Source organism: Strongylocentrotus purpuratus, unplaced genomic scaffold (assembly GCF_000002235.5).
Source record: "Strongylocentrotus purpuratus isolate Spur 01 unplaced genomic scaffold, Spur_5.0 spur5_scaffold_4, whole genome shotgun sequence".
Lineage (NCBI taxonomy): Eukaryota > Metazoa > Echinodermata > Echinoidea > Camarodonta > Strongylocentrotidae > Strongylocentrotus > Strongylocentrotus purpuratus.
In genome coordinates, this window is record NW_022145610.1 from 23,119,171 (window position 1) to 23,146,553 (window position 27,383).

General features: G+C 36.6%; 1 protein-coding gene across 1 annotated transcript; it reads right to left on the reverse strand.

The window, feature by feature from the left end:
- Positions 1–171: 171 nt before the first annotated feature.
- On the reverse strand, positions 172–26,413 carry LOC115929081 (gamma-aminobutyric acid type B receptor subunit 1-like). The gene is made up of 6 exons (XM_030997236.1): positions 26,400–26,413; positions 24,634–24,679; positions 22,869–23,003; positions 18,204–18,374; positions 16,179–16,346; positions 172–270 (listed from the first exon to the last, which is right to left on the reverse strand). Exons 1-6 carry the CDS (start codon positions 26,411–26,413, stop codon positions 172–174), a joined length of 633 nt encoding a protein of 210 aa, XP_030853096.1.
- Positions 26,414–27,383: the final 970 nt, after the last annotated feature.

The following is a 27,383-nucleotide window of genomic DNA, read 5'->3' on the forward strand; positions in this document are numbered from 1 at the left end:
TATTTGAAATTTTTTAATAGTATCTTTAACAATGATTTTTCCTATCCATTTTAGCAAGGAAAGAAAAAGAGGTGTCAATATAAAGCTGGACACATTGTATGTATGTCGCACCCTTTGCAAACTTTGCCGGTACGTACACGACACAAAAATAGCACTTTTTGGTACGTTCTATCAGTCCTCGTGGTAACTTTCCTCAAGATCATGGAAGCTTGCCTTGACCTGCATATCGACGTCAGCTGTCGAACTTCCCGTTTCACAGCTAGCATCTGACTGATCGTGTCAGGTTTTTCCGAGAGCGAGAGCGGAAGAATGGAAGGAGCAGGTCCAAATTTAGGACCCGTAAGTAGGGCGGGGTAAACATAGAGTGCACCCCCCCCCCTCCTAACATTAAAGTTTGCTCTCCATACACGTAAGTGAATGTAATATTAAAGAAAGGGGCCAAGTGCAATTACGGTATGGGTAAGGGTATATATGGCATTGGGTGTTTTGTAGACATTGTATGATCTTGTTTGAGTAGCTTTGACAGTATATCACTTTCTCTGATTAGATTTGTAGTGTACGATTGATAATCTGAAAATCTGGTTGATGAAATCAGAAAAATTGCTCTGGTTTGATGGATTCTAATGTTTGATTAATCCGTTTCTATTTAGAATGAAGAGAGAGAGGCATCAAGCAAATACAAATGAAGAGAAAGGGGTGTTGAGCAAAGACAAATAGAGTGATTGAAGAAGAAATAATGATAGAAATAAAAGAGAAAAGAAAAGAAAAACAACAGAGATAGGAGTAGAGGTAAAGAGAGAGGGGGTAGAAGTAGATGTAGGTAGATAAAGAGGGAGGGAGGGAGAGAGGGAGAGGGAGAGGGAGAGAGTGAGAGAGAGAGAGAGAGAGAGAGAGAGAGAGAGAGAGAGGGAATAAAGTCATCCAGGAAGAGAAAGGCATTTGGGAATGTCAAAAACAAATTATGATCAACAACCAAATAGGGTGAAGAAAAGTGAGACAACAAGAGGAGCTGCTGTGATCTTCCTACCAAGAAAAAGAGCCATGTTTATACAGTCCGCTTGTTTTCTCAAATAAGTTTGAAGGATTTCTCACCATCAGGTGATTACCGAGGGGACTTTGGGAGTTCTTTTTATTTAAAATGAAGAAACACAAGAGCAATCTGGAGGTTAATTGGTTGTCACGGCGATCATTTCTTCCTAGGTGGTGGGAAATTGATTGGAGACATCCGGGAGGAGGGATGGAGGCGTGAGGAAAACAATGTTTGTATTGACTCCCTGGTGTGGATTTGACTAAGGAGGTAGCCGTGACGACCGGCTTTAGAGATGATGGGAGAGATGCGGGAGTATGGGGAGGTATGGATGAAGATGGGGAATTAATGATGTGATAATGATGTCAGCTGTACTAATGTGATGAAGTGGAGAGGAGTAAGGTTGTGATGATGTCATAATGCGAGATGCACGAGCATGGATATTGATGGAGATTTGATTGGGGGTTAGTCGAATATTTTGATTGTGATTCTTAGAAGAGAGAAAGGGTGATGTTGATTGCAAAGGACTCATGGGGCATAGCTTGGAATGGCAGTGGTGATGGTGGCGGTGGTGGTGGTGGTCATAGGTGATGGTAATGGTGATGGTGATGGTGGTGATGAGGTGGAGGTGTGTTGGTGATGGTGGCGGTGGTAGTGGTGGTGGTGGTGGTGGTTATGATGTTGGTGGTGGTGGTAATGGTGGTGGTAATGGTGGTGGTGATGGTGGTGGTGATGGTGGTGGTGATGGTGGTGGTGATGGTGGTGGTGATGGTGGTGGTGATGGTGGTGGTGATGGTGGTGGTAATGGTGGTTGTGATGGTAGTAAGGACAGTGGGGTGGTTATGGTAGTGCTTTCTGGTGGTGATGATGATGTTGATGATGGGTGTGATATAGAGGGCTGCATTGCTAATAATCACAGCGGTGACAGCGGGGGTGGCAGTAATGGTGGTGGTGGTGGTGATAATGATAATGGTTATGATAGTAGTGGTAGCAAGGGAATGGTAATGTTGGTGGTGCTGGTAGTGGTAATGATGATGGTGTTGTGATGATTAACTTTGAAGGCCTTAGGACAAATGGTTTCCAAAACTGCAGTGCAAGATTGAATCCCAAAAGAGACATCTAAGTTAGATGTGGAATTAGCAAAAAAGATGTGGAGGTGATACAACATTTTCTTGTGGCATTATTCCATCAAAATATATGGAAAGGTTTTAGTGTTAGGATTGACTTTGGGTTTTAGGTTTATGTTCATGGTTAGGGATAGGGATAGGCTTAGAAATACCACCAGGTTTTAGGATGAAGCTTAGGGTTAGTGTTGCCATTGGGTTTTAGGTTTAGGGATAGGGTTAGGGTTGCCATTTAGTTTTAGGTTCAGGGTTAGGATTAGGATCAGGATCAAGCTAGCTATGGCGCTGGGTTCAGAGTTGAAATTAGGAATTTGACAAATAAATAAGAGGCAATGTTGTTTAAAGCTTGTATGGTACAACCTAAGGGCTGTCATTAGAATTTTTATTTTAGTTACCATCAGATGTTCTCAACCTATTAAAAATTATTTCAATAAATAATGGAGATAAAGAGTCAAGGACAAAAGCTTAAAGAGAAGAGTTTAAAATAGTAGGATAACAGCAACTGATGAAGAAATATATATCAACAAGAAGATACAATAATGAAAAGAGAAAGATTATGTGAAAATAGTTACAAATGTAAAGTGCTAAGAAATGTAATATTAAGTACTCTACAACTGTGACTATTAAATCCTCCCCCTCATATGCCTGAAGATAACATTTAAATGTCCTCAAACTAAAGCAGAGCAATGTAATGTTAGTACAATTATTCCAATATTTGCAAGGGAAATATATGGTAAGTCATGACATCCACTCACAGGCTATTTCTTTCACATAATCCTCAACACTTTAGATGAATTCAAGAGTTCAGACATTTTAAGGTAAGTACTTAAAATACTGCCCTGGCAATATAAGAACTATTTGGCGACAAATGGATTGCCCATTTCTGAGAAAATTCCATTTTCACTCATCTTGATAGCACAACTTCATCCACGAGTCTGTATTCACCGCAACTAGCAGCTTCTATGTTTTTCTTTCTTGCGTGGGAATGGAGATTTCCACATTTTCCACTCTGGCCGGGACTAGATTTAGCAACGTCCAAATCGAAAGTGTTGCCATGGGCTAAAATGACGACAAAAGCTATTTGGTGGGTGTAAGTCAGAGTAGTCTCTCTTGATCGAGTTTGGGGTTAGGAAAAAGGGTAGTGTAGAATAGGTAAGATATGCTGTGCTCGGGAAAACAGAGAGGTTCAGAGATAACGGGTCATTCCATTAGGAAAATTTGCACATTTCTTACAAAAACTTGATCTTAACTGATTTGACTACTGAATTGTCATTCTAAGAAGTAGCCACCTGGGTCCTGTTTCGTAAAACTTGTTGATAACAACAAATGCTAAATTTCAAGGGCAAATTCGCTCTCAGCCGATCAAATGCCATGATTTCAGTAGCTTATGATAGTTATTATAACTTGTTATTGATAAAAAAAAAAATATATATATATATATAACAGGACCCTAGTTCCCAAGGGGAACGGGTGAAGTTTTTTTGTGTCACTCAATAATATCCCTGTGCCTTTAAGTATTTCGGAGGAGATATGTTTACATATGGCTTCTAGATTATTTTCAAAAAAACTAACTGAGGTAAAAATACTTCACACATTAAAAAAAAAGTTTATTTCATGCAGCCAAATAAGAGTGAAAATGTTGTATAATTTCAATCTTTTGTGAAACACAGTACAACTTCCAAATTTATGGTCAACTATTTTGTGTCATTGTTAGATTATTGATACCAATATAAAAATACCAATCTCCACCATTCATGAATCTGTTTCAACTTTCAAGAAAAAGGAAAACACTTTCTTGATCAATAAACATTACTCGCAACTAATGGTAGGTCTTTGTATCATACTATGCCAGAATTCGACAAACATTGTCAAGGGACTTCCAAATTTTCTCATTTCCATAGGTTTAATACAAGGATTATCTGGTTTGCACTGGCAAAGGGTTGAACGATGGCTAGATCTAGAAATATTGTCATCTGTCATCCGAGCATTAGAAAAAACTGGAACTAATTATTTTCGGCAACTAATTATTTTCCTGCAGCTAATTAAAAGATTATGATTGATGTGTCACACCTGCACATGATTTGTGTCAAGAAAAAAAGTGTATAAGGATATAACTAATTTATCTTTCTTTTTACCCTTGTTCTAGAAGAACAGATCAATTCTAATCACTCCCACTTTGAATTAGAATAAGGGATTATGGATGGAACACATTGAGTATCTATTAACAAAATTACTAAGAATATTTAAAGGTGGTTGAGAGCCTGAGAATTACAGCAATTTACACCATTTTATACATATCTTTGTGTGTAATCAAACTAATTAATCAATGAAGAAAAAAAATACAGAAATACACAATGTTTAAGGACCCTATTTTGAAGGCTAAAAAAAAAGATGTTCCATAGGGAGACGATAACGAGCAGATGAAGATTTTAACATTCTTGCTGAAAATCTACACAAAATGCTAAAGAGAAATGCAGACAGCATAATGGCATGAGAGGTGGGCTATTTGCATGATATGAAAATCTATTCATGTATAGGCAGTCATATTTCTGTATTTTCAATGTTAGCACATGCAAGGACAGTTTGAGTGTGAAATGGGCATGACATAAAAACAAAAGTTTACATGTAAGTATTATAGTACAGCCCATGTTAGTGCATACAAGAAGATCTTGAGTATGAAATGGGCACTAGACAAAACAAAAATCTACATGAAAGTGTGTTCATATTATTGTACATCCAATATTAGAACATATGATGGACTCTTAAGTGTGAAATAGGCACTATGGGATTGCAGGGAGATTGCAAGAAACAGTGACAGATCTGGGTAGGATAGTTGATGGTTTGGGCTAGAAAAAAGCCAAGTGGGTGTGCTTCCATAGCCAAAAGGTTTGATTATTTTGTGCTTGCAGCGTAAAATGACAAAATCCTTCATGCCAGTTATGTCGTCAAAACCTGATCATTTCAAGCGAACTAAATTCCAGGTTGACTGAGGAAGCATCAGCTGGAAAATATTTAGATGGAACTATGGAAAATAATTGTGCCATACATTTTGATGCCTGGAGCTAAACCATTGGACAGTTTGAGGGAGGAAGGAAGAAAAAAGCTGAATATCGAGCATCTCCTGCTAAAGGCTTGTTAATTCCAAGTAATGGGGGGAAAGGGAGCAAAAGATCATTTGTGCTACTGAATATAATCACAATGTCATTTTTCTTGAATCAATATAATATTGGGGATGAAAAAGGAGAAATAACCTAGAAAATGCAGCTGGTTGACTTAGCTAACCAAGTAAGAGAGGAAAAGGGTTAATATATTCTGCCATCCATTTTTACACTTGAGGCTAGACCTTCAGAAGGGTGGACTAAAAGAAGATAGCTATCAAGCATGTCCAAATGAAGGCTTGCTTATTGCGAGACATATACCTCTCATCCCCAAATGTAATCACAATGCCATTTTTTCTTGAACCAAAAATAATTCTGAGTTGACAAAGGGGCAAAACCTCGGAAATGCAACTGGGTGACTAGGCTAACAAAGCAAGAGTATGTACGCAAGCGGGAATTATGTGAATATGTTCTTCCACCCACTGATGCTTTAGGCTAGATCTTCTGAAGGTTTAGGCTAGAAAATAGCAGGGTAGCAAGCGTCTTGAGCCAAGAGCTTGTTTATTTAGTGCTCATGGCAAAACCATACGTAAGTATTGTTGCAAATCTTGTTGAACCAAATATACCGGGGCAGCCAAGACATAACCTGCAAAATATAATTGGGTGAACATATTCTGCTATCCATTTGTATGCTTTAGGTTATATCTTGAGGATAGCTGAAAGAAATGATAACCTGTCTGCTTCAAGAGACTTCCTTTTATTTGAAAAAATTACTTACCCTCTGTTTATCCCTCTTTAAGATGTATAATGGATGAAAGCCGCAAGAGGAAATAAATGAATAAATTGTCTAACCAATCCATTTGGTCATGAAAGAATGGACATGAAAGTGTTTGTGGCAAGCTTTTTTAAAGGCATTTTGTCTCCTTCTGTCTTTGTAAAACATTGAAGGGCCCTCAGGCAAAAGGCTATCAACACCACACAAGAATGGTCATACGGGACAATTAGAGTTCGATTGATGAGAACCTTGATGCGGTTACAAGTGAAATGCACTTCTTGATATCTTTAAAAATCTACAGTTTACACTATTTGCTACGCCCTCTAAAATTGATGATGATATAAATGCAGACAATTTAAACATCTTAAACTCTCCACTCAAATGAAGTCATGAATGTGGAACTTTTATCGATTAGTGGTACAGTATTCATAACAGTCCTCCATGAACACTTGAGACACCAAAACCACATTGAAACATAATCTACAAGAGCTTTTTGAAAACAAATCAACATTACCTACATGTTTTTCAAGATTGGTAAGATAGCTTTTACATCCTTTACTCTTGCCTAGTGGGTGGAAAAGTGGACGCAAAGGACAAGGATTTATGCTAAATCTGTTTCTCTCAAGGGAAGGAGATTTCAATGACTAACCTGATGGTTAAAGGCATTGTTTAACAATGTTAAATCTGAGATGCACGGCCCTACATGTTATCAGTGTCTGTGATATGGTGAAATATTGAAGCCCTACAAATTTGTGATTCAAAATGATCATGAAGTGCGTCAAAAAAGTTTTTAAAAAATTGAGTGACAGGTTTTGCCATACTCATTTCCCCCAATAGACTGTAGTGTTAGGAAAACAATTTTTAAATTTTTTATTTCCAATCATTAGTATCTTGATAATCAGACAGGCTTGTAAAAGTGATGGGATTCCTGACTGACCTAAAGGTTTATAATTATGATTGCAGCATGAGCTAAATACAGGATTTTGTTGCCGAATCTGAGCAATGTTACCAAGTCACTTTAACACAAGGTCCTCCATTTTGGATTGGACATGACTACCAATGTTCGGCAGACAAGTGGACACAAGGGGCAAGGATTTATATTAAATCTACCTCTCTCAAGGGAAGAAGAAATCAAAGGTCGATAGCCATCTAAAGGTCTGTCATTTGGAGTTGGACATTTGAATCAGATTCGAAGGCGCTTACATGCACCCACGAGTAATTCATTTTATAAGATGTTTCTTTGCGTGTGGTTGTTTTACACAAAATTTAAGTGTTCATGTGTATCAGCATCAAGAATGAAAATGCGAATAAAATCATTATTGGTAAAGCTATAACATTCATTGTGTTAATCAAACTGAATTAAAATGTGTGTATATGAATTGTAGTTAAGCCTAGTGCTGCCCAACATATCAAGCACATTGAGTGAAACGAAGTAGACCTAAATGATAAATAGATCAAATGAATTACAATCACTTCTATAGAGAATTTGGCCAAGTTGGTTATAATAACTAACAACTTGGCAAATGTTGCTTTGTTGGGCAAGCAAACACAAAATATGTATCAGGGTGTGGCCAGTGGCCAATAGAAATCAAGTTGACCTGACCTCTGCTTGAAGACAGCTCTAATAAATTACAGAGCCATCTATACACAGAGTTTGACCAACCTGATTTGAGATGGATACAATATGGCAAATACTGCTTTGTTTGGCAAGCACAAAATAAAAGAATATATGGCATGTTGTGACCAAATGAAACCCAAGTTGGCCAAACTCTGTGTCTAGATGGCTCTGATGAATTACAACAACTGCTGCCCTCTATGGCTTGGAATCTCAAAACAGGACGCAGGAGAAAGCTGGGTTAGCAGACCCTTGCTCTGGATATACCCAGCATGCACTTGTCTTGGTTCATGCGGAAACCAAAATGCCTCGGGATATATTTCAGCTCCTTTAAATTTGAAAAGGAGTTTATCCAGAAGTCATCCAGGCATAATCAGTGAAGGAGATTTCACCTTTTCTTCAAGATTGAAAATGATTGGGTTCATAACACTTCTACCATGGTGCTTTAATTCACACAAAAAAGGACAAACTGCAAATTAAAGGTCAATGGGGTTGCTGAAAAATAGCTTTCCTTGAAATTAATCACGTAGAAACACAATGTAAATGCACTTTCCCTTCATTTGATTCACCAGGTGACTTTTTTCTTCTTTCATATTTTGTACAATAGCCCAGATTTGAGGTCAATCATCTTGATCTATTCTATAAGCAGGAATACATGTGTAAACACATCATAGTTTTGTTAAAGGCAAAGACCAGTATTGGAAACGCCCCAATTTCAAAAAATGAAATGGAAGCTCTCATTACCAATCATGTGAAAGAATATGTTTTGACTAATACATGATGATACAAAATTTGCCGGGAAACCGCCTACTAATTCATATATTTGGTAAATTTGTTTCTCTCATGGTCTGTGAGAGATATAGGGTAGTCCCATATACATCTTTCTGTGTATAGTGCTTGTAACTTTACGAAGAATGGGCCAAATTTCTTATCATTTTGATGATTCCAGAACCTTGCAGATGCTAGATGCTAGATGATCAACCTTTTCTGATCGATTCCACAACGTTTCTTTCACAATGCAATCGCATGACCATAACTGGTCTTTACCTTTAAGTTTTGTATATCAAAGGATCTTATTTAGAGCACATATTGTTTGTCAAGAGCAAGATGGGCATTAACTCTATTAAAAAATTGTCTGCTTAGTGCCAGAAGGGTTTTAACTTTGTTTAAAATGTTATGAGTTAATGCCCTTCTGGCTCCAAACAGAAGCTGCATGCTTGTATCATTGGATGAACGGCAATTTCAGGGAATTTGTGAAAGTTTTCTAAAACCACCCAAGCTTATATTTATATTTCATGTGATAAATAGCAACTAGCAAGCCACTAGTAATACATTAACTGTCCCTTAAACCAGCAAACAGATTTTTCAGTTATGGCCCCCCAAAACCTAGGAATCCTTACTCCATGTATATATACTAAAGAATCACCATACTCTCACAGCTTTCAAGAGGTTTCTGAAAAATGCATTTTTTTTCCCTCGAATTTGTTATAATATTCCTTCTCTGATTGTAATCAATGCAAGCTTTGTATGATAATGTTCTCTCTCTCTTTGTTTTTTGAAAGTATTTGTTTATTTATGCACTTCATATCTAATGAAAAGGTGCTTTATAAATGTAATATTATTATTATAACAAATTTCCGATTGTAATCCAAATAAGAAAACCTTTGGGGGGCCTAGCTGAATTTAGATAATACCCCCTTTTCTCAGATTGTCTAATGACACTTATGACATTCTGCTTGTGAAAGACAGAGCATATCTCAAGTATGCAACAATTGGGTCAAAAGGATGTAGACTCCATAGTTGTGCGAACCAACATCAGCAAGAGACGCACCTGACCAGTTCACATGTGTATAAAAGATCAAGATGTGCGCATCATCTCAAACATTATAAATTGGTGAAAAAAAAAATGATCACCTTTCCAAATGGATTCCGAATGATCTCCATTGCACTGGATTCCACATGGTTGTATTTTCCTAATTAATTCAAAATAATCACCTTTCCAAATCATGCCGAATTAGATTCCAAATTGTCATCTTTTAAAATGGATTCAAAATCTTTTCAAATCAATTCCAAATGGATTCCAAATGGTCATCTGTCTAAATGGACTCACAATTGCCACCTTTCCAAATTGATTCCATTAGCCATCTTTCTAAATGGATTCCAAATAGATTCGAATGGAATGCCAAATGGTCAATATCCAAAGGAATTCCAAACTCATTCCAAATTGTCATCTTTCAAAATGGTTAGTAATAATATAGACGTCAGATAAGGGCGAGTTACAAAGACTGCAAGGGAACATTGCAGCAAAGCAACACAAGCATACCCAAACTGGAGTTGGTGTGAAAGCTCCCATCACTGTGTGTGTACACTTTCAAATCCTCAATCCAAGGAAATATGGGGGGGGAGCTAGCAGAGAAGAGCCGGCCGGACCTGAAGAAGCATGCACTCTGAAGAATATAGATTTTGCCCGGAGCATGAATTATTGAGAAGGGGATCCTATTGCAGGAGACAGAGACAACATAACAAGGGGATGTCCTTGTAGGAATGAAGTATGCTAGCTTCTTAACCCCTTGCCTGCTGGAACCAGGTGGTCCCTGTATTAAGCTTATGGGACTTTGACAATCCAGTAATCAACAGATTAACTCTTGCAACTCAATGCATTCATTTCGGAGAAATATATGCAATAACAGACATGTAGGTAATGTTTTCAATCCATTTAATGTTTTCAATCTATTGATAATAAAATGTCTGCGTTTTAAAAAAAATGGAGGGAATTTTGACAAGGATTTACTCAATGGTCTGGCTCACCAATTAGCACGAATACCCTTTTTTCTTAAAACTACAATGTATATGCACATGGAGTGATTTTGCCATGGAAAGCTTTCATTGGTCTGGGATAATCTTAAAGATAAAGACCAGTTCTGGTCATGCGAATGCATTGTAAAAAAAACGTTGTGGAATCGATCAGAAAAGGTTGATCATCTAGCATATAAGTATTGCTGTGTACTGCCAAGGTTCTGGATTCATCAAAATGATAAGAAATGTGGCCCAGTCTTGATAAAGTTACAAGCACTGTACACAGAAAAATGTATATGGGACTACGCACACGTGCGCGACATGAGCGTTTATCTCTCACAGTCCAATAGATAAACTAATTTACCAAATATATCAATTAGTAGGCGGTTTCCCCTGCAAATTTGTTATCATCATGTATTAGTCAAAACATATTCTTTCACATGATTGGTAATAAAGAGCTCCCATTTCATTTTGGGACATTGGGGGGTTTCCAATACTGGTCTTTACCTTTAACATGTTGTCACTTCTGTGAGGTTTTAGCATATACAATTGACTTTGCATCCCTTGAAGTCGCACAAATCCAATTTTGTAACAATACTATGCAAAAAAATGTTATTATTTCTTGCATCCCCAACGGATCTAATGTAGAGTTAACTGTATTTGGTAGGGGACATTCAATAATAGATTACATTTTGTTTGTTTTTTTCTTAATAAAGAAATTTAGTTTCATATTGATAAGCAAATTATTGCTCCAAAGCTTTTTTTCCCCAAAGGGTAGGATTCTAGTGAGGATTGTAATCGAGTTAACATTTTATGGTGAGGGGGTTGGAGTTAGGTATATTTTTTCTGTTACAAGGATGAATTCTGGAACCATGTTTGCATGCATAAAACATACCACAGGGAAATTATAACCGGAGCATTAATATCATTGTTATGAAGTATTAATGTTACCTGTGCCCGGGAGGCAAAAAGTAAACTGAACCTCTGAAACCCTCGGGTCTTTCCTCCCAGTGTAACTGATTAGGGGTGTGTAGGTGGACAATTACACCGGGGTTTTCCCCCTACTCTTATACAAATAGCGCAGTGGGTTCCTAACATGCACAGGTGGCGACTCTCCTCTACACAGGGCCTCCATTTAACATACTTTCCTATGGACAGTGTGTTTTCCACTTTAACATATCCTGCGTCTTTGAAACAGAGGAGGGGCATGGTAAAATACAACGCAAACTTCAGTCATCCGCCTGTGTAAGATTCAAACCCACAATCTTTGGTTCAATAGGAAAAAGCTTTACCGACTGAGCCAACAGCATAGATTATGTCTGTACAGATTCATTTGGGCGTTGTGTTAAAGTATATGAGTTAAAGCCCTTTTGGCTTTAAAAAAAGACGATGTGTTGTAGAACCTGCTCAACAGACAATGACAAACATGGAAATAAAATAACCTAGATTATGCAGTTCACTTCTGCCCTCGGGCAATGTGTATTCTTCCTAAGTTACCTGGTCAATTAATCCCAAAGGATAATTTACAGGCACATCAATACTTTCTAAGAACTAAGAATATTAAACAGTTAACCCATCAAAAGAAGCTGGCCTAGCTTCCTTAGAGTTGAGGTTATGCATGATACCACATTCGCAGAGATGCCAACCTTCATCAACAACAAAAGTATTCTTAAGAGCAAAAAACAGTATTTTTGGACCAAAAAAAAAGTATTTTTGAAAAAAATCTCTCACCTTAACATATCGCCCAATCAAGCAGCTTAAAAAAACGGCAGTACCACGTATACGTACCCAGATCAGAGCGCGATGTGCAATACAGTACACATGGGTTGTTCGCAATGTGCGCAGTTTGGGGCCCGGATCACCGTCCTGCGTGCATCGTTTGAAGACATAGGTCCATAATACACTTACGACACAAAGCCCATGATCGGAAATTGAGAAAATCATCAATAATTTTTTTTTTTTTTTTTTTAAACGTAACAAAACATACAAAAGACGTACTGACGCATTCATAGCAAAAAAACGGAACAAATACGGCAAAAATGGAACAGTTGGCATCTCTGCATTTGTCAAGGCTTGAAGGCACGAATATTGTCTGTTGGGAGCAAGAAGGGAGTTAACAGATATACTTTACATGGAGTTAATGCCCTTCTGGCTCTCAACTAGTAGATGACATTTTCTCTCACACAATTACGTCCAAGTTACTTGAAGGTAAAAGACATTAAAGCTTCTGGCACTTTCCATTCCTTTTGTTTGGCATGTAATGAGTCAAGAAAATAGCATCTTAAAGCCCCACTGCACTCTTAATAGCACCCTCTATATAGCAAACAATGCCTAATCGGTGACCATTGATCCCCCATGATCCTCTTTTTCTTATGTTAAGTGAGAGCTGATTTGATGAGATAACCACCTGTCAAGTGACCTTGCAGGGTGGTCTAATACCTCCTGTAAACTAGTACAGATAGGCTTTAACACATTGCCTACTGGAACAGGGTGGATCTTGTATTAAGCCTATGGCAATTAGAGAATTCAGAAGTCAATGGGTAAACCTGTTTGGATGATATTTGTAAATGATCAATGTCGACTGGCTAAGTGAAAGCATCTTGTCTTTCCATGACATAAGAAAAACATGACAGACAAATATCATCGTCTTTTCAAACTTTTAGTGAAACCCCTCACAGTGAAATATAAAGAACTTCACTGGAAAGCGTTACATTTTTCTACATCTAACTCTAAACTTTTGTCCAAAAAGGTCGTCCATGACTAAATGACCGTGCAATGATTCACCCTTTGAATTTCTGGTACAAAGCCATTGGAGTTATAATACAAACAAGAAACCATTTCCTGCTGCTTCAAGAGACTTTTATTTCAATCTATCGATCCCCTGTTTTCCTTTCTTAGAGTACAGAAATACCTCTCATGTGACAAAGAATGAAACATTAGATTAATGAGTTCTGTAGAATGTCTTTGAATCTTCTGAAGATATAGCAGTTTGACTCCTACACATTTTCTGTTCAAAGTCATCGGAGACGAATGTTAAACAAAAATGAGACCATCTCCTGTCGGTTCGGGAGACCATTTATTTCAATCAATCGATTCCCTGTTCCTTTCCAAGGGTACAGAAGTACATCTGATATGTGATAAAGAATGATTTTCCATGCTAAAATGTATCAAATTAATGAGTTCTGTGGAATAACTTTGCTTTCAAGGGTACAAAAATACATCCGTTATGTGATAAAGAATGATTTTCAATGCTAAAATGTATCAAATTAATGAGTTCTGTGGAATAACTTTGCTTTTAAGGGTACAAAAATACATCCGTTATGTGATAAAGAATGATTTTCAATGCTAAAATGTATCAAATGAATGAGTTCTGTGAAATAACTTTGCTTTCTTCAAAGATATAGGATTCTGACTACATTGGTGAGTCACCTCAAGAATTTTCTGGTTCATGTTCATTCGAGATGCATGTTCATTCGAGATGAATGTTAAACAAAAATAAAATTGTTATCTTTATATATCTTTATCAGCTTTGTAAAGAGTCTCCAATTCCCTGCGCCTTTATTAGTTCAGTCGAAACTATATGTCTTACAAGCACTGGAATGATAGTTTCATGTGTACATTACATAGATGTTTGTGTGACTCTTAAAGACAGAAATAGATTGTTCTTTGAATTAAAGGCGGAAATTACAATATTGAAAGTAACATTATTTTAAAACCAGCTTGCATTTCATTGTTAAGTCCAGAATGATTCTGCAGTTCTTCCACTCCCAAACATTGTGCATGCATGGCGAAACTACAATCTGCAGATTATACATAGGTTTTTTTTTTTAATCGTTTTGATGCATATATATATGTTTCATCAGTTTCTGGTATGTTTCGTGTATATTTCATGAATATGTCATGTGTGATTCGTATTTTCTTGACATGTATGTCACCTGTGTTCTTGAGTAACCTTCATGTCTGTTTCAAGATCCTTTAAGATTTAATCAAGTTTGCATAAGTCTCAAATATGTCACTCATGCTGTATGTTCCATTTCAAGTTCTACATAATTACAGATACACTAGGAAGGTGGCACTTACTTCAATAAAAGGAGAAAAAGAAGAAAAGAAGAAGGAGAAGAACAATAACAACAACAACAACATGAAGAACAAGAAAAAGAAGAACTCTTACTTAAGAAGAACAAGAACAAGGAGAACAATAAGAAAAAGAAAATGAAGAAGAATGATAAGAAGGAGAAAGAGAAAGAGACAGATGAGAAAAACAACAACAGTAACAACTAGAATTTAATTCGTCACAAAGACGAATAAGGTGGTCTGTCTAAGTCTTATGATAGATTTGAGAATGGGAGAAGTTATATAGACATGTAAACAATGATGATCATGATGAACATGGTGATGATCATGATAGTAAAGGTGATGATGATGATGATGATGATAATGATAATGTTATATGACGATAAAAACGATAATGTTAATGATGATGATGAGCATAAGCATGATCCTGACAACTGATTAAAAAAATGAGGAAATATTTAGATAGCAAATAGTCTCAGCTACAACATACTAAATTTGTGAGAAAAATGTTGAATAACAACCGAGATACTGGTCAAAACACCTTGTCATGCAGATTCATGTTTTGAAAAAAATGACCTCCCATAGACATAACACGCAAATATGACAATTTATGCATTGTCGCCTTTAATCGAATATTTAACTATGATGACGTCATCTAAATGAAAAATAAATGGTATATTTCTGATAGAAAATTATCTCAGCTACAACATATCAAAATCTGGGAGAAGATCTATCACCGATAAGTGAGATAATCTCAATTAAACAAAGACAAAAATGACGTCATCAACAAAATACATTTTGTTGAGTTTAGATGTCAATATGTTGACTTTGTTACACTTTGTACGAGTCAGGGTGGTATGAAATCATATCTCCAACTCATGCTTTCTCCAACCATGATATAAAAATCGGGGGTCGATGGACTATCTGAAGAGCTATTTCGATTTTTAAAATGGCATGTTTTTGATGAAATTTGCATTATATTGCCCATAGCAGCACGCGCGGAATTTGAACTTTGACGCACGCTCACGGCCTTATTAAAGGTCAAGAGTGACTGAAATTAATGTAAATTGTCAATTACGTTAAGAGGAATCCAAATCATGTAAATATTTTGAATTTGACTTTTTCCGCGCGTCATGAGTGCGCGCAACGCGCGCGGGGACATGTACGGACGGAAAATTTTGAAATGCTTAAAATGACCTGATTCGTACTCTCCTTTAGTAGTTAAGTGATTTTGAGCTTTTTAAAATTTTGACGCACACGTACGCGCGCGTCATGACCTTTATGTGACCTTTAATGACATGACCTGTTGACCCTTGACCTAAAGTATATATGATATGAATATGAATGACCTTTGCTGATGCATCATGAAGATATGATGGATAATGTGATTTCACAAAATGGCGCCTTGATGACGTCACGATGACTTGATGACCTTGAAAATGTTCTAGTCACGTGTCATGACAATGACCTATGACTGTGCTAAAATTGAATCAAATTGACTAAACCAAACTGTGAGTTATCCTGGGCACAAAAAACGGGAAGAAATAAAAATAAATAATAATAATAAATAAATAAAGAAAATTCTGACGAAATCAATAGGTGGTCTGTTGATAACAGACCACCTAATAAGAAGAAAAGAAGAACTACTGCTTCTTATTCTCAGACTTACTTCACAAAAGACTCTCCTGGCCATGCCAACGTAGAACACTCCAACGATGATGCGTGCATCCTGCCGCTTCAAGTTCTGGACCGCGTTGTCAGGCACGGTGAGGAAGCTTTGCCGACTGACGATCTCCATGCCTTCTGCCTTGACACGCTGCTCCAAGTCTTCAATGGTCTAAAAGAAAAGGACAAGAGAGTACACTAAAGGAGTAGAAAAGGAGCTAAAAATCTATTCATTTATTTATTTATGAGTTATGTCATGATCTAGTGGAGTGTGGATCACATGATTTACGGTTCAAGCCCCGCTGTTGCACTAATGTCCTTTGGCAAGTCAATAATCTACAATTGCGTCCCTCCAACCAGATTGAGTACATGGGTACCTGGTAGGAACTTATTCCTTGAAATTGTTCAGCACCTTAAAGGGATTTGGTAACTTTGTCTCAGAACCTGAAATCCTGGATTTAGCTCATGCTGCGATGATGATTATAAACCTTTAGGTCAGTCAGGAACCCCATGACTTTTACAAGCCGATCGCCTGTCTGATTGTTATGATTTGAAATCGAAATTAAATATTGCGTTTTCCTAACGGTTTTTATAACAATAGTCTATTGTGGGAAAATGAGTATAATAAAACCGGTCACTCAAGGATTGTTACTTTTTGAGGCACTTCTTGATCATTTTGAAGCGCGATTTTTTAGGGCATCAATATTACACCATATCACAGACACTGAAAACATGTAGGGGCGTGCATCTCAGAGTTAACATTTTTAAACGATGCCTTTAACAAGGGAGCTTTGGAGAAAGCCAGGGTAATAACAGCACTTCGCAGTTGCCTTGGGCATCACCTGGAACAGATTTGTGCGTACTATAAATGCACCTATTATGATTCTTATTTTCAAAAAAAGACTTGTATGTTAAAACAGGTTTTTCTTTGAAAAATTGATTGAAGTATTAGATTCAACAAGCTCAACACCTGTTTTGATGGTAAAACTCCTAGAGGTAGTCAAATCCAGACTTTCATTCTAAAGCGCTGTGAAGGGGGAAAACAATGTTTCAGTGTATAAGAAGTGACTATAGCCCATAGTTGTTTGTATTTCATTAGCTTCAACCTAATAATAGAATTGTATCAAAAAATGTTCCTGTCCCCTGAGCAATTACCTTTTCTTCTATCAAAGCAAATTATGTGACTTTCTTTGAAGTTTGCACATCTTTTAGGAAAGATTGGAAGATGGCATAGTAATGTGGTTTAAGGTTTAAATCCTGGAATCGGGTTGGGTTGATTTCATAAAAAAAAATCATCCATACCATCAATCTGGCTTAAACATGAGTGGCTTTTTAAACAGATTCATTGGCTTTTCTAAAGGTTGAAGTTCATTGTTCAAGATTATTTAAAGACAAATTACCAAATAGTGTTTATATAAGACATTTTCAGATCATTAAAATTTTAGATTAATGAGGCAAGAATATATGGTAGTACTGAGAGGTTAAAGTTCAAAGTTCAATTTAACTTACTGATGTGAAGACAGAGATGCGTTCCCCCAAATCCTAGCCAGTTCAACTAAAAATTGTTTATTATTTTGTGAATGCTTCAGACAATCATACTGATGAAGCAAAAGAAATATGGTATTATTACAAGTGCAATAATGAACCTTTGAGAGGTCAAAGTACTAAGTTCAATTTAACTTACTGATGTGAAGACTTCTTGAGTCTCTTGGATGACAGAGATGCATTCCCCCAAATCCTAGCCAGTTCAACTAAAAATTGTTTTTTTTTTAGGGATGTTTTGGATAATCATATTGATAAAGCAAAATAAATAATGAACCTTTGGGAGGTAAAAGTTCAAAGTTCAATGTAACTTACTGATGTGAAGACTTCTTGAGTCTCTTGGATGACAGAGATGCATTCCCCCAAATCCTAGCCAGTTCAACTAAAAATTGTTTTTTTTTAGGGATGTTTTGGATAATCATATTGATAAAGCAAAATAAATAATGAACCTTTGGGAGGTAAAAGTTCAAAGTTCAATGTAACTTACTGATGTGAAGACTTCTTGAGTCTCTTGGATGACAGAGATACGTTTCCAGCCCCACGTCCTGGCCAGCTTGATGCGGGTGGGGTTGTGGAGGGTTGCAGAGGGGTGTGTCCGAAAGAAAGTGCGGAACCTCTTCCTGTTGGACAAGGCGGGGGAGCTGGCTCCAAAGGCAAGCTGGAAGGGGGGGGGGGGGCAGAGGGAATGGATGGAGAAGAATGTGAACAGATGATTTACTTGCTTATAGGTAATTGTACTACACTGGTTTCTGAGATAGTTTAATGAGAAAGTATATCTTTATCATATTTTCAAGTATTCTGTGATCTATTTAGATAGATAAGTGAAATGTTGCGTCTGTAACGCAAACAAATATAACAGTCAGTAATATTGGTCCATAAACAGTTGTAATATGAAATATCTAAATAATGGGTTTTTTTTTTTTTTTTTTTGAGGGGGAGGGTAGATCGAGTCTTATCAGGGTATTAGGGATATCTATTAGTCCCTTGTCCTGGAGAAATATGGTTCTATCACAATGCCATCAAATTATCATTTTCAACAAATACACACTTTGCAATCTGGCTGCGTATTTTTGTGCCACTGTATCTTGCTACGCTGCCTTCTTGAATGTAAACCAATAGAACAGATTCAGGCAATTGTTATTTTATATCTTAACACATCCTATCCTTTTCAATGCAATCATCAAATTGCTGTAACTTACCCAAACTATTAATGGACCCTAGAAGGCAATGTAAGCGACTGTGAAATGACATTTGTGACAAGGACCTCCCCCCATCTTCCCACATAAACAATGTATGGTAATCAGTCCATTGATAGTAAACAAAATTTGAACTTGAAAAAGGAGCCCTCGATGTATCGATGTCAGTTGAAATGGATACCCCCTGAACTGAAGTGATTGGGTTACATGATACACAGCTAGATTCAATTATGCACTCCACAGGCACAGACTGACCTAACAAAAACAACATGTCTGAATCTTACAAACTCGAATCATTCTCCTTCAATTTACAGATTTTCTTTCCTCTGTGCGTGAGTGTCTTTCCCTGGCTCCTACTACATCTCTCCTTTCTCAGTTTCTTTCTTTCTCTTTCTCTTTCTCTCTTTCTCTTCTCTCTTTCTCTCTTTCTCTTTCTCTTTCTTTCTCTCTCTCTCTCTCTCTCTCTCCTCTTTCTTTCTCTCTCTCTCTCTCTCTCTCTCTTTCTTTCTCCCTTTCACTCTCTCTCTCTCCTCCTTGATCTTTCTCACACTTATCAGTCCTATCAAATGTATTCTCTCCTGTATATTTCTTTTCCACCCTTCTCTATTTCTCCCAAATATTCTATAATTCTTCTCTTTAGATCCTGATTTAATTTTTATTTTCTTTTGTCCTATCTTTTTATCACCCATAGTTTGATTCTTTATCTCTCTTCTTTCTCTCTATAACGTCTCTAAAAGAGAGAGAGAGATAGAGAGAGAGAGATGGGGAGAAAATCAGAGACGGAGTGAGAGAAATAAAGATATATATATATATATATATATATATATATATATATATATATATATAAATAATAAATTGGATAAGGCAGACTAATATATATATATTTCTCCCTATAACATCTCTAAAAGAGAGAAAGAGAAAGAGAGAGAGAGAGAGAGAGATGGGGAGAAAGTCAGAGACGGAGTGAGAGAGATACAGAGATAGCATATATTTCTCCCTATAACATCTCTAAAAGAGAGAAAGAGAGAGAGAGAGAGAGATGGAGAGAAAGTCAGAGATTGAGTGAGAGACATAAAAAGGGAGAGGGAGAGAGAGAAGAGGAAGAGAGAGGGAGTGGGGTCTTGTTTGGCCAAGAATTCATTTCAAGTAAAACTTCATTTATTCCCTGGGCTATAACATAAAAATATACCTGATTGTGTCAATATTATTACGGTGTATTGAAGCACATTAGCTCCATAATTACTCTTTTTCTCTTTAATAGACTAGCTTTCCAAACCCGCTGTGCATGTCTTACTAAAAGTCATCAAACCTAATGAAATAATCTCATTATATTCGAATTCTTCCAAATGAAATTCTATTTATTTTTTCTTCCAAGCATGATTCAGAACTGTTTGTTTGTCATAATAAACTCTCTTCTGAAGTTTTTGAAGGCTTGGATAATGATTGCAATACGTGACTTTCATTTCTGCTGTCAATCAATCAAAGCAGTTGAGTATCTAAACTATTAAAGTTATGGGCATGTAGAATGAAAGAATGTTTTGACCTTGATGGGTTATTCAAGACTGCCCATGTTCTTAAAAAACTGCACAGAGCCTTTCACACTTTACAGAAGCAAAACAAATTTTGTATAACTTTAAGCCCACTTCGAAGGTATGATATGATTCCCAAAGTATGATTTTAAAAAGGCCAAGGTACGATTTTAAAAAGGCTCATGTATAGGTGAATAACAAAATCAATGATTCCGTGCAATGGGTCCCCAATGTCTTTCCCCATGTATTTTATATCCAAAGAGGAAAAAGAAAATATGTTGATATAACCATTTAGTGTTAGTAACACCAAAAAGGATCGTTGGTCAATATTTTGTCATATCAAGACATTCTCATTTTTGGTGATATAAATGGATAAATGTTGTACAGCACATATTTCACAGTGTAAAGATAAGTTGCAAGTTGTGTTAATTCTTTACAACTTAAGCACTTGTTTAAGGAAAGCCTTAACTAAACTGTATTGTTCAGGTTGAAAAACCTTTTCTTCATCTGGTACAGCATAGGAACAACTAGCGTTTGTTTACAAGACAGAGTATTGGATTAAATGTTAAAGACTGGTAACACGCTGAGAAGCTTTTAAACTAATAATTGCCACAGGCTCCGGCTCTGGTTAGTCTAATCACATTGATCAGATAAACAAATTCTGTAATCTTGTTTATTGTCCAGCGGATTGTTATTTTGAAAGTCATATTTCTTAGACACAGCTGATCAAAAGGCCTGTTTTCATCAGCTCGAGATTGCCAAATAGCCCACTATTTCTGATTTTGGACATTATCCCGAAGTTACAAATCGCGTCTTCATCAGCTCGAGACTCAGCGTTCACGCATAGTGCGAGTCTTCGGGCTGGTGAGGAGGCACCGGGCAAATAGTAGGATATTTTGCCAAATAGCGGGATATTTTGCAAACTAACCCAAGATATCATGGGATGATTATCTTGACCAAGTATCCCGCTATTTGCAACTTCGGGCTGATGCAGATGCAAATTAACTGGATAATTTGCAATCAGGATAGCTCAAATAGCGGGATATTTGGCAATCTCAAGCTGATGAGGACAGGCCTAATTGTAAGTGGTCGAGTGGTAATGCTTCCACAGCTGATCTAAATATTGCTGGATTGAGAGTGTTGTTTTGGAAATTTGAGACATAAACATGGCAATTTCCTATGAGTAAAAGCAATTTTGTAACTGTGTCGCTTTTCCTTTCTGTTCCCTTAGGATTTGGTAGATAATATCTATAAAATCCATAACTACAGTTTGATTTATGGTTTATTATTACTATTGCATTGGTGATTTTACCATTTTTGTTTCCATTTTTTTTTTTTTGGGGGGGGGCTCAACCATTTAGCCAACTACTGATTTTACATCTGTGTCTTAAAATAGTTAAAAGCATTACCGTGAACATCAATTTATGTGGAACCCAATCTTAAAGGGAAAGTCCACCCCAAAAATAAGTTTGTTTCGATAGAGGCAGAATAATAAGAAAATCAGGTGAGTGAAAGTTTGAGCAAATTCTGAATGAAAATAAGAAAGTTATGAATTATTGAAGTTGTGATCAATCAAACACAAATTGGCAACTCTATGACGTATCATGCGAGCTCAACCTCCATTTGCTCAGTACTAAAAAAATCTAAAATTTTCATTTTCCCTCAAGAAAAATTTCAACCATACATTCACCCTAAATATAATAACTGCAAATATGTTTCTATACTCCCCCTGCAAGGAACAAATATATATTCCGTCATCAATAACGAAGAAAACATGATTTTATGGAATATTATGCACAAAGCAAATGAAGGAGAGCTCGTATAATAAGTCACAGAGTTGCCAATTTGTATTTGATTGATCACAACTTCAATAATTCATAACTTTCTTATTTTCATTCAGAATTTGCTCAAACTTTCACTCACCTGATTTTCTTATTATTCTGCCTCTATCGAAACAAACTTATTTTGGGGGTGGACTTTCCCTTTAACAACCTCTATCATCATCCCCATCACTACTATATACACCACTACCACCACCCAATGTAACCATTACCACCACTACCATCCACCACCATCCACCCCATCATTCCCATTCTTACAATAAACACTGCCCTACCCCTAACTTACCAATCCCTATCATTATCATCCCTACCACAACCACCACCACCATCCCATCATCTCACCAGCATCACCCCACCACCATCTCCACCACCACCACCACCACCACCATTATCACCATTTCCACAACAATCGCCACCTTTTCCATCCCCACCCCAGCACTGCCACTATCACAACACCATCATCATCATCATCATCAACACCACCACCACCATCACCACCGCCGCCGCCGCCGCCGCCACCACCACCACCACAACACCACCACAACACCACCACCACCATTTCTATTATCATCGCGATACAACTTACCACCACTAGGTTCCACATCCTAGCTGCCTCAGCCACCGGTGTTGACACACTGCTGCAACCAGTCAACATCATGATCTTTGTGGGTGGGGTGTACAGAAGGTTGTAAAAAATATTGGTCCCCATCCCTGGATTGCACTGCAAGAAAGAGAAGAAAAAAGATTTTTGATTTATCATTATTGATTTACCAATAGAAGTTATATTTTTTACACTTTCAATCTTAAATATTCAAACAAACAAATAATAAACACTGATCATGGGGTGCAGAAAATGACAAAGACGGCCGACTTTGCAGAAGTGGTAACAAATAAGCATACTTTTGAAGCTACAAATATTTGAGCTTCAGTCCCACTCAGAGTGTTTTGGTGTATGGTATCCATGTTTTCCTATCAACATATATGCGGACACATGTTCATGTGCTAGAAATGTAACGAGGACAGGTGTGATGCTGCAAGCTAAAAACATTGAGAACGTTCACACTCGTACCGAACAGATCATGGATCTAGCAAGGTATACTGTGCAGGCTGTTTCTGCTCCAGTGTGAACATGCCAAGAATGTTCATCTTTTTTCTTTCCCATTGTTCTTGTGTGTTAAAGTGAAGAGAGAAATTATCAAAGAAAAAGATATTCATACAGAGAGAGAAAGAGAGAGAAGGAGATAGGGTTTAGGAAGAGAAATGAGAAAGAAGAATGAGATAGAGAGAGAAGAGGAGGAGAGAAGAGAGAAGAGAAGAGAGAGAAAATATGTGGGAAAAGGGAGATAGACGGTGGAGACAGGAGGAGAGGGAAACAGGGGAGAGAGAGAGAGAGAGAGAGAGTAAAGAGAGAAATAGAGAGAGAAATAGAAAAACGCAGGGAGTGCAGGTTTGATTAATAGAAGGGACAGAAAAAGAACGACAGAGAGGAAGAGGAAGGAATGACAAATATGAGAAAGGAAAATTCACAAGGAAGATGTCAAGAAAGATTCCACCTACTTCCTACTTCCGACAAATAAACTCAAGGACAATTTCAATACCTCATTGTGTGTCCCATAGGAATCAAGCTCCTACATTTCTAAAGGTGAAGGACAGGGCTATCAAAATTTTCTTTACCGGTATTTTTTTTTTTTTAAGTCGCTGTGATTTGCATAGAAAAAAATAAGAATATAGGCATGAATAAATTTGATTTGATTTGATTTGATTTATTAGTTTCTGCATCTTTTTTTTTTTCATCATAAATTTTCATGATCATAATATGATTTTATACAATATTTCAAGTGTATATAATTTTATACAGATAATAAACTAAATTAAACAAATATATTGAATGCTTAATTAATATAGGCCTACATTAGATGCAGGAGGGCTACAGAAATAAGCAAAGTAGTTTGACGTGCCCGCAGCCCTCAACTTAGATACAACAATAAGAATTAAAATAAAAAAGAGTGGCTTGCAGAGAAGAAAAGGAATAAGGAGAGAAGGAGCGTTGGTAATAATACAATAAATCAGAAGTACATTTTAAACATTTATTTCATTAGGAAACTAGGGATCAATGAGAAACTGAGAAAAGTGAGACATTTGAGCAACACCACGACCATCACATGTCTATCTTGCCAATCACAAAATAAGAACCACAGAATTCTAATTGATAAACAACCCTACTCATTACAATTTCCTCTGGAATTGATGAAAGGAAATAATCTATCACATTGTATAGTCCCTAAAGATCACATGGTAAGAGAATGGCGTCTTCTCCTCATCATTATTCAAGTCTCGTAACCATGGCCTACCTCCAGGCACCTCCTCTGAGACAGAGCTAAACTCATCTCAAATGCTCTGATGAACGATGAAGAAGAATTAAATGGAAAGACTTCATGCTCTAAAGATCACATTATCTGTCAAAATGTGACTAAGATCTCTCTTTTTTTAATTATTTATATTTCAGAGTGTTTACTTATTCATTCTGTAAAGAACGCTCAAGCTGCTAAAGACGCCATGCATCAACAAAAGGAGAGTTGTGCTGAAGACACCGTTACCAAATTGTTTAAACTTGTAAAATATTCATTCACTTCATAAAACCTCAGTCTCAACGAATGTTGAACTAGCTGTCAAGAGACTGACAACTGACCAAACAAAATAATACGATACCACAATGGCCAAGAATATGTTGGTATGGAGTCAGTTTGGATTTGGTCTGTTGGGAGAGCATTCATGGAAATTCCACCAGCTTTATATATCCAAGACTTTAAAAAGGGAATAGCCAGCGGACTGAAGAAAAGCATGAGTTTTCTGAGAGTGTCCTGTATGCTTACTAATATAAAGGCACACTCACATAATTTCATTTGTCATTGTTTTCTTAAACTGGCTTTCCAAGAAAATTTAAGCCCCCTCCAATTATCTGATAAAAATCATTTGAAGACATTGTAAGAACAAGCAAAAGTATCTTATCCATCAGCATCTTAATGCCTCTCCTTCACAACAAAAATCTTTGTATTATTACTTTTCTTAAACAAACAAAAATCCTTACTGATACAATAAACTTTCTTATAGGTTCAACTACCTGAAAGAACTACAGGATTTTTTTTTATTGCAGGAAATAAAAATTGACCAGGGCAGTGTCTCAGACGCACATCATATCCTACAGCAAACAATCTATGACAGTAACTATCTATAGCCTCTACACTGGCAATCTTGCTTAGATGTGAAATCCTTTTCCAAGCCAATTGTCGTCATGACTCCAAATTGGCCACAGGCCCACCTGAAGGTAACTGAACTCCCAATTTCCGTGCATTGGCAGATTTAATTCTGTCTCCGTGGCATCAAGATTATTAGCTTCATGATGATTGTTTGCGGAATGTTGGAAAGTAAATTGATCATGTGATTTTTATGCTGGAGAAATAATAAATGCTGGATGCTATCAAATGAAATTGGGTGAATTTATTACATTCAATTTTTTTCTGATGAAATTCAATTTTCCATGTCTGTTAGTAATTCCAAAGTAATGATACTTGAAAGTATTGGGTTTGTTGATTCAGAAAAATGCTTACATGAATTGAATGGCAGATTTTTTTGGGAAGATATAGAAGCAAAACTATATTTGATGATATTCCTTATGCATTAACAATAGATCATCCTTTTGGGGGGCTCTCTTTTTCACTTTCACTGTGGCCCTTATAGCTTTATAGTAAAGAGATCTTGTCCTAATTTTGCACATCACAAACAACTAGAAAAGAAAATTTCCTCTTTGCACTTTATTTACACATTTATCAGGTTATTTTTTTTTTTTAATAAGTTACCTCTCTTCAAACATTCAATTAGTTACCTCTCTTCAAACATTTTACTAGTTACTTTTCTTCAAACATTTTACTAGTTACTTCTCTTCAAACATTTTACTAGTTACTTTTCTTCAAACATTTTACTAGTTACTTCTCTTCAAACATTTTACTAGTTACTTTTCTTCATACATTTTACTAGTTACTTCTCTTCAAACATTTTACTAGTTACTTTTCTTCAAACATTTTACTAGTTACTTCTCTTCAAACATTTTACTACTTACTTCTCTTCATACATTTTACTAGTTACTTCTCTTCAAACATTTTACTAGTTACTTCTCTTCATACATTTTACTAGTTACTTTTCTTCATACATTTTACTAGTTACTTCTCTTCAAACATTTTACTACTTACTTCTCTTCAAACATTTTACTACTTACTTCTCTTCAAACATTTTACTACTTACTTCTCTTCAAACATTTTACTAGTTACTTCTCTTCAAACATTTTACTACTTACTTCTCTTCAAACATTCAATTAGTTACCTCTCTTCAAACATTTTACTACTTACTTCTCTTCAAACATTTTACTAGTTACTTTTCTTCATACATTTTACTAGTTACTTTTCTTCATACATTTTACTAGTTACTTCTCTTCAAAAAATTGCATCTTACTCCTTTCAATCCCTCCCTTAATCTAAAAGCTATTTTTGTCATCGTAACTTGCCCTCAAATGCTGTTAAATGTTATAGAAGTCATTGACCTCTCTAGACAATTCAACCAAATCTCTCGAAAAGATTTTTTTAATGCTCCTTCCCAAGTGCTCTCAAAATAGTCCAAGAATGATGCATTTTCTCCTCAATGGGAAGACTTCTGGAATTTCAGACAATGTCATGAATTAAAGATGAGGATGGAAAACTGTTTCCAGTCAACATAAGAATGTAGTCAACATCGATGAGGGTTCAAGCTTGGGAAATGGGGCACATAATTACAACATCTCCGACCTCACCTCCCCCCTGCCCCTTTCCATTTTATTTCTTGCCTTCCCTAATTAGACATATTGATGGATGAAACTCATTGAAAACGTCTTTTCAGTCTAAATGGACAGGAACAAGGCAAGATGATGTGATGATGATAGTTCTCCAACTCAATATATGCATGTGGATCATCGGCCACTGTTGGGAGTTTTGCTTTCATCACAGCGCAGTAGAATATATTTATAGAGTAGCTGCGCTATATAAATTGATCTAATTATTATTATCATTATTAC

Bases quoted from the DNA above. Each gene is read 5' to 3' on its own strand.
- LOC115929081 (XM_030997236.1), bottom strand. The intron at 18,375-22,868 runs GTAAGTTGTATC...CCCCCCTTCCAG, and splicing joins GGATGTGGAACCTAGTGGTG to CTTGCCTTTGGAGCCAGCTC. The intron at 16,347-18,203 runs GTAAGTTACATT...CTTTTCTTTTAG, and splicing joins CTCAAGAAGTCTTCACATCA to ACCATTGAAGACTTGGAGCA.